This window comes from Scyliorhinus canicula, chromosome 28 (assembly GCF_902713615.1).
Source record: "Scyliorhinus canicula chromosome 28, sScyCan1.1, whole genome shotgun sequence".
NCBI classification, from domain to species: Eukaryota; Metazoa; Chordata; class Chondrichthyes; order Carcharhiniformes; family Scyliorhinidae; genus Scyliorhinus; species Scyliorhinus canicula.
This window is the reverse complement of record NC_052173.1, coordinates 933,121-946,021: the sequence shown is the minus strand read 5'-3', so window position 1 is coordinate 946,021 and position 12,901 is coordinate 933,121. Positions and strand designations below refer to the sequence as shown.

At 42.9% G+C, this 12,901-nt stretch overlaps 1 protein-coding gene across 5 annotated transcripts in view; it reads left to right on the top strand.

Annotated features, from left to right (window-relative positions):
* Positions 1-12,901, top strand: part of ikzf4 (IKAROS family zinc finger 4) — a 235,272-nt gene that overhangs the window by 162,975 nt on the left and 59,396 nt on the right. For 3 of the 5 annotated variants that reach the window (XM_038786690.1, XM_038786688.1, XM_038786689.1), the window contains exons 4-5: positions 4,399-4,659; positions 6,116-6,283. In XM_038786690.1, the coding sequence (XP_038642618.1) occupies positions 4,399-4,659; positions 6,116-6,283 (429 nt within the window). Of the gene's footprint in view, positions 1-290; positions 2,106-4,398; positions 4,660-6,115; positions 6,284-12,901 lie in introns of all 5 variants that reach the window. The other 2 variants (XM_038786691.1, XM_038786693.1) reach the window with 2 other exon arrangements.

Below are 12,901 nucleotides of genomic sequence, written 5' to 3'. Positions count from 1 at the left end.
GATCAAATAAATTGATCGTTAGTCAGATTCCTCTCCATGGCTTCATTTAAAATTCAGCAGCTGAATTCAGTCATGAAATTAACAAATGTACCATGCCTATCCTTAAAGAAGGGCGAAGTGTGGAACTTTTGATTGTAAGTTACACAGGTGGCTAACTAACTAAGACAAAATTGATATTGGTAGGACTACCTTGTAGTGAAATAGTTTATACTGTAGATTAAGACTCAAAGCTGCCCAGATTTGATGCAACTATTGAAATCTAAACTAATCATAGACTTGTTTATTTTCAGATTTACCTAAAAGTGCACATTGCCATTGGTTACTTGATTTTTAATGTTTTTGCTCCATGCATGGCAAATTTATTTCTCCCATTTTCTTGGTTGATTGCAAGCATTTCCGCAATTTAGCTAACTTCTGTAGCTGATGACTTTTTCCTGCTGAATTTTGTTAAAGCAGTTGGTGTGCTTTGTTCAGTTTTAAATTACGTCCACAAATGTGGAGCAGAATTGAATTCCTCCTTTTCTCTCTCCTCTCTTTTTGTCTACCTCTTCATTTTTTTTCCCTCCCTCCATCTTGTTTATAAAAAAGCTGTAAAGTATTTGTGTGATTTGAGGAAAGGAGAAATTTGGACTTCATTCTTGATGATGGGGCTTGAGAGGTGATCCTCGAGGGTACGAGATAATTCATGTGAAAAAGGAAAATCCAGAAAATTATATTAATTAAATTGAAAGGACAAGGGAACATAGGTTCAAACTAGTAAAAGACAAGTTTAGGAACGATATGAGGAAGTTCTTCAATGTTCTCAACATGTGGACGAAATCCAGGATAAAGAAGTGAAGGGAAAAGTCATTATTTAAGGGAAGGGAATTATTGAAAGGAATTATTTAAGAACAGTTTGATGCTACAATTGGGGTCATTTGGCCATTGTGCATGGATATGTTACGATGAGCTGAAAGTTGTTCCTTGCCAATAATTACCTTGATTTAAAACCAGTTAACGTTTAAGCTAGCCTCAGGAATTGTGATAGGAATGGTGCTTTGTCATTTCAGAATTTTGACCTGATAAGTAGAGCAAAGTTCTGTGCAGTACTTGTTGAATGCTGTCTAGGTCTATATACAAAAACAATGAAAATGTGTACTGCAGTGTGTAAACCCTCCAGTAAGTCAGGGTGATCTAAAGAAAGACTAGTTTCTTTGCTCAGACTGTACAAATGTATGGAATAGTTTGAGATGTTCAATCTTCTGGTCAAGTGTGAAGAACACAGAAACCTAAACTGATCAGTTCAAGTAGGTTTCTTTTAATGTTTTCCAATTTACAAATGTGGAACAGAAATTATTGGCTTGTTTAGCATGAATGGGCTGATGTGGTGTACCAATGTGACATGTGAAGGGGGGGGTAGTGTTTGATGTTCAAATGTCCATCATGTTCTGTGCTATTGGAAGGTTCTGAAGACTGAGCAGAAAGGAAATGACAGTGAGTCACCCCAATATGATCTTGGAGTACTTCTTGTCTTGAGAAGTGTTGCTCAAACCAGGGAATGTGTCACATATTTGCCTTTTAGGTCTCAGTGTGGTGTGCACAGTGAAAGAAATTAAAAATGGGTGTATGCCTGGGCTAGGGAGAGAGGTCTTGCCCGATGACTGACATAGCAGTGATTCTGGACACAGCTTGGCATGAACACAAAAGCAGAATGTTCCAGGTTTGACACATACACATACACTCACGTGTGGTGGAATTGGCAGTAGGTGTGCAAGTTTCAGTGCTCCTGGACTAGGGAGAGAGGAGGAATCAACCATGATTTCTGCTCCAGGCGCCCCTCCCTATATCGTGATCTTAGCGCTCAGCTGAGAGATTCATTTTGCCCCCTCCCCTTACTACTACTGTACTGTTCATCCTCTCCTAGATTCCTCTTTTTTTTAAATCAAATAAGCTGTTAACATTCACTGGCTTAGCTCACACATGAATAGCCATTTGAACAAGGTACAGTCAGCAACTATGAAACCATAATCCAGAAAATATTGGCGTCTTCACAAGGCGAGCAAATTGGAAAGAAACAAAGAGGAAGAAAGAAATGGAGATGGAAAATATGACCTGCATTTTAAATGGTAGGTTTTTTTTTGCTCGTTATTTTTGAGAGTTCCAGTTGGTTCTCAGCAGGCATTTACTACAGTACCAGAGTGGTCTGCTACCATGGCAAAGGCACTGGTTGCCATGACAGTTTTTGAATTGGATATTTTAATACACAAAGTAGAAAGTCTTTTTTTATTATTCGGACTAATTTTGCATTCATAGAACTGAAAGGCCAAGGATTGTGGGAGTTGTACTGCAGGGATGGTTTGTTGATTGTCAGTTGGTATCCTGCTTGACTTGAACTCTGATACAATGACAAAATTGCATGGCTACGTTTCATCCAAAATAATGTGATTTAATTTTAGGATTGAATCTGCTGTAGCGAGTGTCCTTTTCATTTAAACTGAATGCACATGTGAATTTAATCCCTGAATTTAAATCAAAAAACTCTCCGAGACAGTTGGAAGGATATGTGAATTCTGAGAGGCTGCAGCTGTTTCCTTGTCACAAATTTGGTGTTGTTATATTTGTAATCTCATTGATCCTCACTGCTTGTGGTGTTTAATAATTAATTTTCAAATTTGAAGGAAAGATACATTTCAAGTTGCAGATAATATTTTAGCTTTAAAACCCATGTTATTTGAAGCTACTTTGCTTGCTTTTATTATTTTTTTCGTTAATTTAAAGAAGTTTTTTTATATAATCAGATTTTGTAGTGGTGGCAGAAAAAGCAATAATTGTATTGCCTGGTTGCTCTTTAGATTGAACCCTGTAGTAGTTGCTGGATTTGCATGCCGTGTTCTAAGACCCATAACGAGTGTGTTTTATGATGGGTAATGAGCAAAGAATGGGGCCTTTCTGCAAAACCACACTTTCTCCAGACTGGTTCTGAAAGGTCTCAATGGCTTTGATGGAGAAGACAGTAGTCCAAACTGACCAATTTCCTGGCTGAAAGATGAAGTTTGATAAATGGAAACCAAGTTTCCTGAGCAATTTGGTTTGTAATGGTGCACAGTCCATCAGACCTTTTGAGATTATTGCTCATGGTTTATGTCTCAAATTGCTTTTTGAGGTGGAGTGTTACTGTCACCTCCCAAGAACTGGCTTTCCACAAAGTCCAAACTGCAGGATTGGAAGTTTCCTATATGAAATGATTTTGACCAGTATCAACCATTTCTTAGGAGGGATAAGTCCATTGTACAAATAAACTCTTATCATAGAGATGGCTGTGTGGATGATTCACCCTGATGCTTATTTGGGCCAGCAAAGATCACAAATTTGCATCTTTCCACACTGTATATGTCATGTGAATATGACACCTGCATGGTGTCACAGGGCACTAGAGTTAGAAAAATGTCTCATTTCCCAGCAGTGATGCACTTTACCTTGACCAGAACAAACACATAAATAGTACCCTCCTGAAAATGTAGAAATTAAGTCAAATACTTTGAATGCTGGAAGGTAACACACACCTTGAGTAAATTTTCTCTTCCTTTTATTCACTAATTTCCACTGTAATTGGGAAGAAAGTCATTCTCTATGCCTACTCTCAGCTGAAGGAGAGCATTCTTCCCAAGTAAGCTACTTGGGAAGAGTAGGAAATGGGAAGAATATCACGCGTGTTTAAAGGAGTGTTAATTCAAAATGGCTCCATTTAACGGTTGTATAGATTTTTCTGTCCAGTTACTTCCGCTGAATTTTATCTTAATGACAACGGTTGTTCTCTTGCTTCTGCTGTTGTAGCTGTGCCAGAGTTTTTGTCTGCTACTCCAAATCATCATTATCCTATAGTTTCTTGTTTATTACTTAGGAGTCCAATTCTGTCCATTTCCAAACTGTATTCATTAAGTGAATTTTTAAAAACATATTGTGTCCTATTCGTTGCTTCATTCCAGGAAGAGGTTTTCTAGGTCTGCTATATGGTATCAAATAGTGCTAACAAAATAAAATGACCTGAGTGGTGTGAGAGAGTGTGTGTGTGTTTTTTTTTTGTGTTTTTATTTGTATCTATCTATCTTGTGTGCTCATGAGCTGAAGGACAACAGTGCTGTAGAATTGGATTCCTCCACCCTCCCCCGACACACACTTTTTCTGTACGCAAATGCCCCCCCGCTCCCCAAACGAGGTGTGACATCGGTCAGCTATAATATTGGGACCCCTCTTGCTTCAAACTTACAAATGTTTGGCTAAGGATGATCCATGAGGGTTCACAAAAATTGGTTGCTGCACACTAGTTGCCACCTGGCCTGTCTTGATCAGCGCCTTGTACCTGGTGTCTAGCCCTGTCGTCTTGTGGCTCCATCTGACATTTCTGATGTTCATTTGCAGCCAACTCCATCAAGGTTGAGATGTACAGCGATCAAGAGGCAGGGAGGCTTCTGGCACAGGAGGATGGCGCTAGTGATAAAGATGAAGCAGTCATTGTGGATGTGTCTTTTTCGGACCCGCTAGGATTCTTTGAGGGCACGGGGCAGGGACCTCATTCTCCTGGAGGGATTCGCCTTCCTAATGGAAAACTGAAGTGTGATCTATGCGGAATGGTCTGCATCGGACCGAATGTTCTTATGGTACATAAGAGGAGCCACACTGGTAAGTATACTTACACAAGTAAGGAAATGGAGTGGCATGTAGTGTGGGGGTGGGGGGGGACTTAATATCTGTCTGCGGTGGCAGTTGTTAAAACTCACTTGTGATTTATTTGCCCATGAGGTTTGGCCGGTTATTTCTGACCCTGGGAGACTGCGATTATAGGAGCAGACAAATTAAAGTGTAGTGTCCATACTACTTTGTGGAGTGTAGAATTCAGCTTTGATATATTTTAGAAGTCTTTCAAAATCTTTCTGCCAGTGTTCTTGGAGCTTTAATTTGTTCTTTTACATTTGCAGTTGCACTTTTTCTCTCTCAATCCACTGCAGTAGCATATCGGCAAAATCAAAACTAGTTCAGTACAATTCAATTTCAAATGAGTCCCCAGCGCAAAACTATAATAAGTTGGCTCTGAATTCACTGAAGCCCAGTGGATGGCTCATGTGGAGAATGGAAATATTGCTTTGACGCATCAGGGATGGTTCTTCTGTGGCTGGAGTTAAAGTGCATTGAGGCAGAGTGAGCTTTATCTTGCATCAAACCTGTGCTATGTCAGACGTGTAGGTGCCAGATACAAAATCCCTTTCCCAGTATTGATGTCTCTCAGCATGAGCACACCATTTACTAGAAAAAGTTGCCTTTGTTTGTTTGTTTACTACCAGAATGCCGTGTTTACAGAATGTATGTTTACTGGAATTTCCATGAATAATTTTTCACCACTGCTGTGGCAAGAAAGCGGAGAAGGCCATTCAGTGCCTGGGATCAGATTCTTTATTAAATCCTACCAAAGCAATTTCATATGTGCGATTTATACGATGATTGATGGTTGTGTGTCAGATTTGAGCACCTTTTTTCTGGCCCAGTGTCAACCTGGCTCAGTTTACAGAATTCGTGTTTCAAAAGTTCTGGATTTAAACCTCACCAGAATTTGAGCATAACGCCTAGGCTGTAGAGCCTAAGTGGGTGCTGCTTTGTCAGAGATGCCATTTGGTTGAACCAATAAGCCAAGCTCCATCTGCCTATTCCAGTGGTGCCGGTGGATGTCAAATTCAGTGACATTATTTAAAGAGGTGCAGGGAATTTATCAAGCATCCTGGCTAACTGTTGGTCCTCAACACCAAAAACTCTTGCTCTGTGTCAGATGGCTGCTGCATTCACTAACTGTACTTTTTGTTTGAAGTGAAATGCTTTGGAATGCCGTGAGAGACACAATGAAGCCATTTACAAATACAAATTATTATTTTTTTGTTTCCTATCATCACTTGAAAAGAAGTCCTTTTCATTCCCTATGTGATATGCATCACCTTGAATTCCAGAAATGGAAAATCCTTTGTTTTTGAGCGCTGTCCTCCTTCACATTAATGAGCACAGAGGTGTCATGTTGAAAAGTTGATCTGTTTTTAAAAAAAAAAAAATTCTTGCTTGCTGTTTGACCTTTCTGCCCATTTTTCTTCCTCAGGTGAACGCCCCTTTCATTGTAACCAGTGTGGAGCCTCGTTCACACAGAAAGGAAACCTCCTGCGGCACATCAAATTACACTCTGGGGAGAAGCCTTTTAAATGTCCATTCTGTAATTATGCCTGCCGGAGAAGGGATGCGCTCAGCGGACACCTCCGAACGCATGCAGGTTGGTGGGTGGGATCTTGTAACCAACATGGAGAGAAAAGTGAACTTTCTTTTTTAAACCAAAAAATATTTAATCTTCTCTTGCACAACAGCTGTTTTCAAGTGTCAAGAAATTGAGTAAATAGATTTTGAGAGCAATGGGATTATATTTAGGGAAGGGGTAAGGTGCAGAACATCAACTTGGTCATGGAGTGAAATTGAGACAAAAAACACTTGCAAAGGTTTTTAAATCAATTTAACCAGGGCATATTTCAGATTTTTGAGACATTAAAGAACATGTATGGAATCTATGAATTATAGTATGCTTCTTCGGCAGTGTGGAGGTTTTATGCTCGAATGAAAATCGCTTATTGTCACGAGTAGGCTTCAAATGAAGTTACTGTGAAAAGCCCCGTACCTCCATGGATATGTGTACAGCTTGTTTGCTGCTGATCCATACAGATCACGAAGATGCCCATTTTGATTCCTGAGAGCTTTTGTAGCCGCTGATCTAATTGACTCTGCTTCCTCAGGATTGGAATGAGGATGTGATGGTGGGGGGGAGGGATGTTTGCTGATTGATTTGATTTGATTTATTGTCATATGTACCGAAGTACAGTGAAAAGTATTTTTTCTGCAGCCAAGGGACTGTACACAGTACGTACATAGTGGACAAAAAAAGAATAATCGACAGAGTACCGGCAGCATAGTGGTTAGCACAGTTGCTTCACAGCTTCAGGGTCCCAGGTTCGATTCCTGGCTTGGGTCACTATCTGTGTGGAGTCTGCACGTTCTCCCCGTGTCTGCGTGGGTTTCCACTGGATGGTCCGGTTTCCTCCCACAGTACAAAGATGTGCAGGTTAGGTGTCTAGTAGCTGTGGGGAAGAAGCTTTTCCTATGTCTGGATGTGCAGGTCTTCAGACGTCTGTATCTTCTGCCTGATGGAAGGGTCTGGAAGAGGGCAAAGCCTGGGTGGGAAGGGTCTCTGATAATGCTGTCTGCCTTCCTGAGACAGCTCAGAGTTCCAGCTCCTATGGGTTATCCAGTGGCCACACCACCCACCCACTGTAAATTGCATATGTATGCATGTCAAGGGAGTACTGAATCTACATGGTCAAGTGACCTGCTGATGGTCAACATTGAAGCTCTTCATGCCAACCTGCAGCTATAACCCAGCAGGCGCATGGTTAGCAGATCAATGGTCATTTCATCTCACAGGACATGACTTAATAATCTTCTATGTTTCCAGGAGAAAAGGAAAGATAGACTGGTATGTAATGGTCAGGTTCCTCCCTCCACCTCGAAATGCAAAACTCAAGGTTTTGAACATAAAACTGAGTCTTGAACAAAACCATGTAGAACAGCAAATTATTGGAATAAACTTGGCAAAGCCAGTAAATAGTATAAAATAAAAGCAAATAATTGCGGATGCTGGAATCTGAAACAAAAACAGAAAATGCTGGACAATTCGGGTCTGACTGCGTCTGTGGAGAGAGAACGGAGCCAATGTTTCAAGTGCGGATGACTTTGTCAAAGTTAATAGTATGTTCTCCTTTTAAAAGGTTGGTTAAGTGGTTAAGAACGGACTAATCTGGATTTTTTAATAATTCTGTAATAGCTGGGTAATTACTGGTTTGAGCATAAAGGTTCTTGTGCTGCGAACATCATGACAATATCTTCATGGAATGCAACTCGCTCGAATTGAGTGGCGGAGATTGTCATGTCAGTTTGATTGCCAAGTGTGGCAAGATTGCCGTTGGCAATCCAGGAGAAAATTGTATCATCTTGCAAACACTTGTCTGTAGTTTCCCATTTACCCAGGGATTACTGAAATGAAGCAAAATCTATAAGAGTACAAATTAATATTTGGTCTGTTGAAAGAACAATTTGATGGCTAGGTAGATTTTCTGTGTAGACATGTATTTTAGTTATTGTATACAAGTGTTTTTTAAAGCAAGAAAACTACAGGAAGAACACTTTCCAGTTGGAATCTTTGTGTAAGGTTCCGTGACGAAAATATGCCCTTGGGCACGAACTAAATGATTTATTTTTGCATTTCTCAAATAGAGATCATTCTGGTATTTTCATTCTTGCCAACAGAGCAGGTGCCACATTTTCTGTTAAAACAGATGCCCAGAGAGGGAAAAAAAAATCCCCCTTTTTCCTTCTAAAGTCTGACTTCACCTAACACAGCCATTCTGGCTAGCAATTCAGAAAATAAATTCAGCTGGGTCGCAAATACATGTATTTACTTAAAAGTAAGTTTGGCTTCTCCCCGTATCTACGTGGGTTTCACCCCCACAACCCAAAGATTTACAGGTTAGGTGGATTGGCCACAATAAATTGCCCCTTAATTTGGAAAATTAATAATTGGGTATTGAATTTTTTTTTAAAAACAGATAAGTTAGGCAGAAGTGTAATTAGCTTTGAGGGTTGTCATGATCTTGAATGTTGAATTAGCAATGTGGAAAGGAAGTTAATAATAATTGTAGATGTGCAGAATAATGGAATCTCATTTATTTTGGTTAAACACCTCCATGATGAGACAAAAATTCTTTGAATTAAGCAGTGCATAACTTCTTCCACTTCAGGACCCGGAAAGCCGCTTCCTTATCCAGGACATCCTAAAGTGCTTCGCAGCCAATGAAGGACTACTTGTGAGGGTTGAATGTACAATGCTCATGCAAATGATAAATAAGGTTCTAAACAGTTTTTCTTTTAAAATATATTTTATTCCAAACATCCTCAAAAAAAAATTAATTTTCTCCAACCTGAGGAACTCTTGTAGGTCCCCCAACCACGCTGCAACCCCCAGTGGCACTGCCAACCTGCAATTATTTAAAAAATTCAGAGTGCCCAATTATTTGTTTTCCAATTAAGGGGCAATTTAGTGTGGCCAATCCAGCTACCCTGGGGGGGGAACCATGTGCAAAATCTACAGTGACCTGGGACCGGGATTGAAACCAGGTCCTCGGCGCCATTATGCAGCAGTGCTAACCACTACGCCACCATGCCACCCAGTAACCTGCAATTTGAGAGAATTTGTTGCCGGGCAATCAGAGGCGAAGGTCATGACATCGGCTCCCTTCCCCCTCCTGCACACCAGGTACCTCTGACACCCCAAAAATCACCACCATAGGGTCCGGCTTCAACCTCGCCCCCACAATCCCAGAAAGACACTCGAACATCGGCTCCCAGAAGCTGTCCAATTTTGCACACCCCCAACACATGTGGGAATGGTTCCCCCCCTCCCCCGCCACACTCCTGGGAAGAACCCAGCGCGAGTCATATGGGCCCAATGCATGACCTTGAACTGTATATGGCTCATCCTTGTGCGGGAGGCAATTGAGTTGACCCGGCGCGTTACTTCACTACGAACTCCCACCCAATTTCCATCCCCAACACCTCCTCCCATTTCTGCATGATCCCTTTCACTCCCCCTCCCTTCCCTTCTCCCCCAACCACCCATATATACCCCAATCATTCCATCCCACCACACATTCATTAGCAACAACCTCCAGCAGCACCTGGGGAAATTACGGCAGTTCCTGCCTTGCAAAATCCCACACCTGCCAATACCTAAACTCATTCCCCCTTGGTCACTCAAACCTCTTCCGCAATTCCTCCAAACCCGCAAACGTACCCTCCGCAAACAGGTCTCAAACCCGCATTACTCCCTTCCTCCTGCCACTTTCTATACATTCCTTCCATCCCCCACTGGCACAAACCTACGACTCCCGCAGAGTGGGGCCAACACCAATATGTGCCTGAGTTTAAAGTGCCTCCTCAGCTGGTTCCAAATTCTAATTGATGACTCCACCACAGGACTACTTGTATACTTCCCGGGGAGAATGGCAACAGGGCCGTCACCAGGGCCCTTGGACCCTTCCCCTGACACGTGTCCTCCTCCAACCGAATCCACTCCGACCCCCCCCCCCCCCCCCCCCCCCCCCCCCATCGCATCTTTTTGGCATTTGCCGCCCAAAAATAATGCAGAAAATCCTGAAGCACTAGCCCCCCCCCCCCCTCCCAATCCCGCCTCTGCCTTTGCAACAGTGCCCTGGTACCAAACAAACTCCCATATCAACTTATCCACCCTCTGAAAATAGTCCTTCAGGAGAAAGCTTGGGAGGGACTGGAAGATGAACAGAAACCTTGGTAGTACATTCATTTTTACACCTGCATCCAACCTTTTAAAATCCCTACCAAACTCTTCTACCAAGCCCATCAGGTTCCACTTGTGCATCGTGCCCAGTCATGCACCACCTGAACCCCCAAATACCGGCATCTGACCCCCGCCACCTAAAACGGCAGGGCCCCCAGGTTCACCCCCGCATCAAAGCATTTACCGGAAAGACCTTGGGTTTTCCAAAGTTCAGTTTGTACTCTGAAAACGCCCAAATTTTCCCCAACAGGTTCATATTCTTTGTTCTTTAAAATTTAATTTTCTTTGTTCTTTAAAATAGTAGACAGGTTTAGATAAAGGATCTGGATCGGCGCAGGCTGGGAGGGCCGAAGGGCCTGTTCCTGTGCTGTAATTTTCTTTGTTCTTTGTTCTTTGTTGTTATATCTTCCCCATACTCTTCAGTGAGATCATATCATTAAATCATCAGTATGCAATGACACCCTGTGCTCCCTACAGCCCCTCACAATCCATTGCCACTCAATGCTATTACCAGGGGCTCGATCGCCGATGCGAACAGCAATGGCGAGAGCTAACACTCTTGTCTCGTCCCCTATGCAACCCAAAATATCCCAAATTCATCTCGATTTGTCCTCTCACTAGCTCACTAGCGTACAGTAGCCGCACCCACGCCACAAATTCCGGACCAAGCCCAAACCTCCCAAGGATTTTGAATATATTGCCACTCTACTCTGTGTCCATTGGCACAATCAACTCCGAGGAGGTGATCACCACGTTCAACAACCTCCTGATATTACTGGAGAGCTGCCTCCCCTTTACGAAGCCTGTCTGATCCTCGGAAACCAAGTCCTGTACACCCACCAACCATTGTACCAACAGCTTGGCCGGGACTTTTGCAATCTTATTCAGCAACGAGATAGGTCGATAGGACCCACACTCCATCGGGTCATTCGCTTTCTTTGGGATCAGCGAAATGGATGCTTCCACCAGTGTAAGCCAGTAACCCCCCCCCCTTCCCCACTGACTCATTGACTCATTGACTATGCTCAGAAGATGGGGGGGGGGGGCGCGCAGTTCTCCCACAAACTGCGTATAAAACGCCGCCAGGAAGCCGTCCGGCCCCAGCACCTTTCCTGACTGCATTGAACCAATGCACTCCATTAATGTTGCTACCCCAGTGGCTTCTTCAGTGCTCCCCCCCTCCTCCAGCTCTGACAACTCCAATCCATTCAGGAACTGATCCATACCTGCCTCCTCTCCCCTCCCCAGACTCGATGTTATACAGTCCTCGATAGAAGGTCTCATTGATTCTCTCCGGCTACGACACTACCTCTACCCCTGCCGCCCTCACCTGCACAATTTCCCTCGATGTTGCCTGTCACCACAACTGGGCCAGCAGACAACTCCCCTTCTCCCCATACTCGGAATTGCACCCCTCAAGCCTGCCGTTGCTGCCCCGCCTTCCCTGTCGTCAACCAATCAAACTGCCCCTGCAGCTTCTTTCTTTGCACCAGTAGCTCCCTAGTTGGGCCCTCTGAATACCTCCTATCCACCTCTATTTCTTCCAGCAATCTTCTCCTCGTCTCCGTCTTGTCTCTGTGATTCTTAAACAAATTACTAACCCCCCCCCCCCCCCCCCCATAATTCCTGATTGACCCTGCCACCTTATCACAGAACTCCTTACCACGCTGCCACCTTACCACAGAACCCACACAGACACTGGGAGAAAGACGGTCACCCAAGGTTGGAATTGAACCCAAGTCCCTGGAACTGAGGCAACAGTGCTAACCACTGTGTCACCATGCCGCCCCAGCGACAGTTTCAGCAAAAAAGCTTTGGGCAATGTCACTTAAGGAGCAATTTTGATTGCAAGATATTTAGAAACCAGTTCAAAAGTTTGGATTGCCAAAAAGTTTTGATAAGGTGACAAAGAAAAGGTAAATATGCAAGACAAGGGTTCATGGAATTGGTGGTAATCTATTAGCATGGATGGCGGATTGGTTTACGGACGTGAAGTAGAGGGTAAGGATAAATGTGGAGCTCCATAAGAATTGATGCTTAGAGCCTCAGCTATTTGCAACCTAATTAACGACTTAAACAAATATATCTGAACGTTTGCTGATTAAAAGCTTTGATGGGAATCTAAGCTGTGAGGAGGGCACAGAGGCTGTAAGGAGATATTGACAGGTTAAGTGAGTGTGCAACAAGGACACACCTAGAATAACATTTGGGGAAGTGTGAAGTTATTCACTTTTGCAATAAGAATAGTGAAGCAGAATTTTTTTTAGGTGTTGAACTCTTAAATATTGTTCAAAGAGAGTTGGATGTATTTATACTGGAGGTACAGCAAGCAGTTAGGAAGGCAATTGTGCAAGGCTTTAGGGAATCTACACCTGGAGTACTGTGTAGTTTTTCTCCATGTGAAGGAAGGACACACTTGGCAGTTCAGTGAACCACTAGATTGATTCCTGTTGTCCTGTGATGAGAGACTGAGTA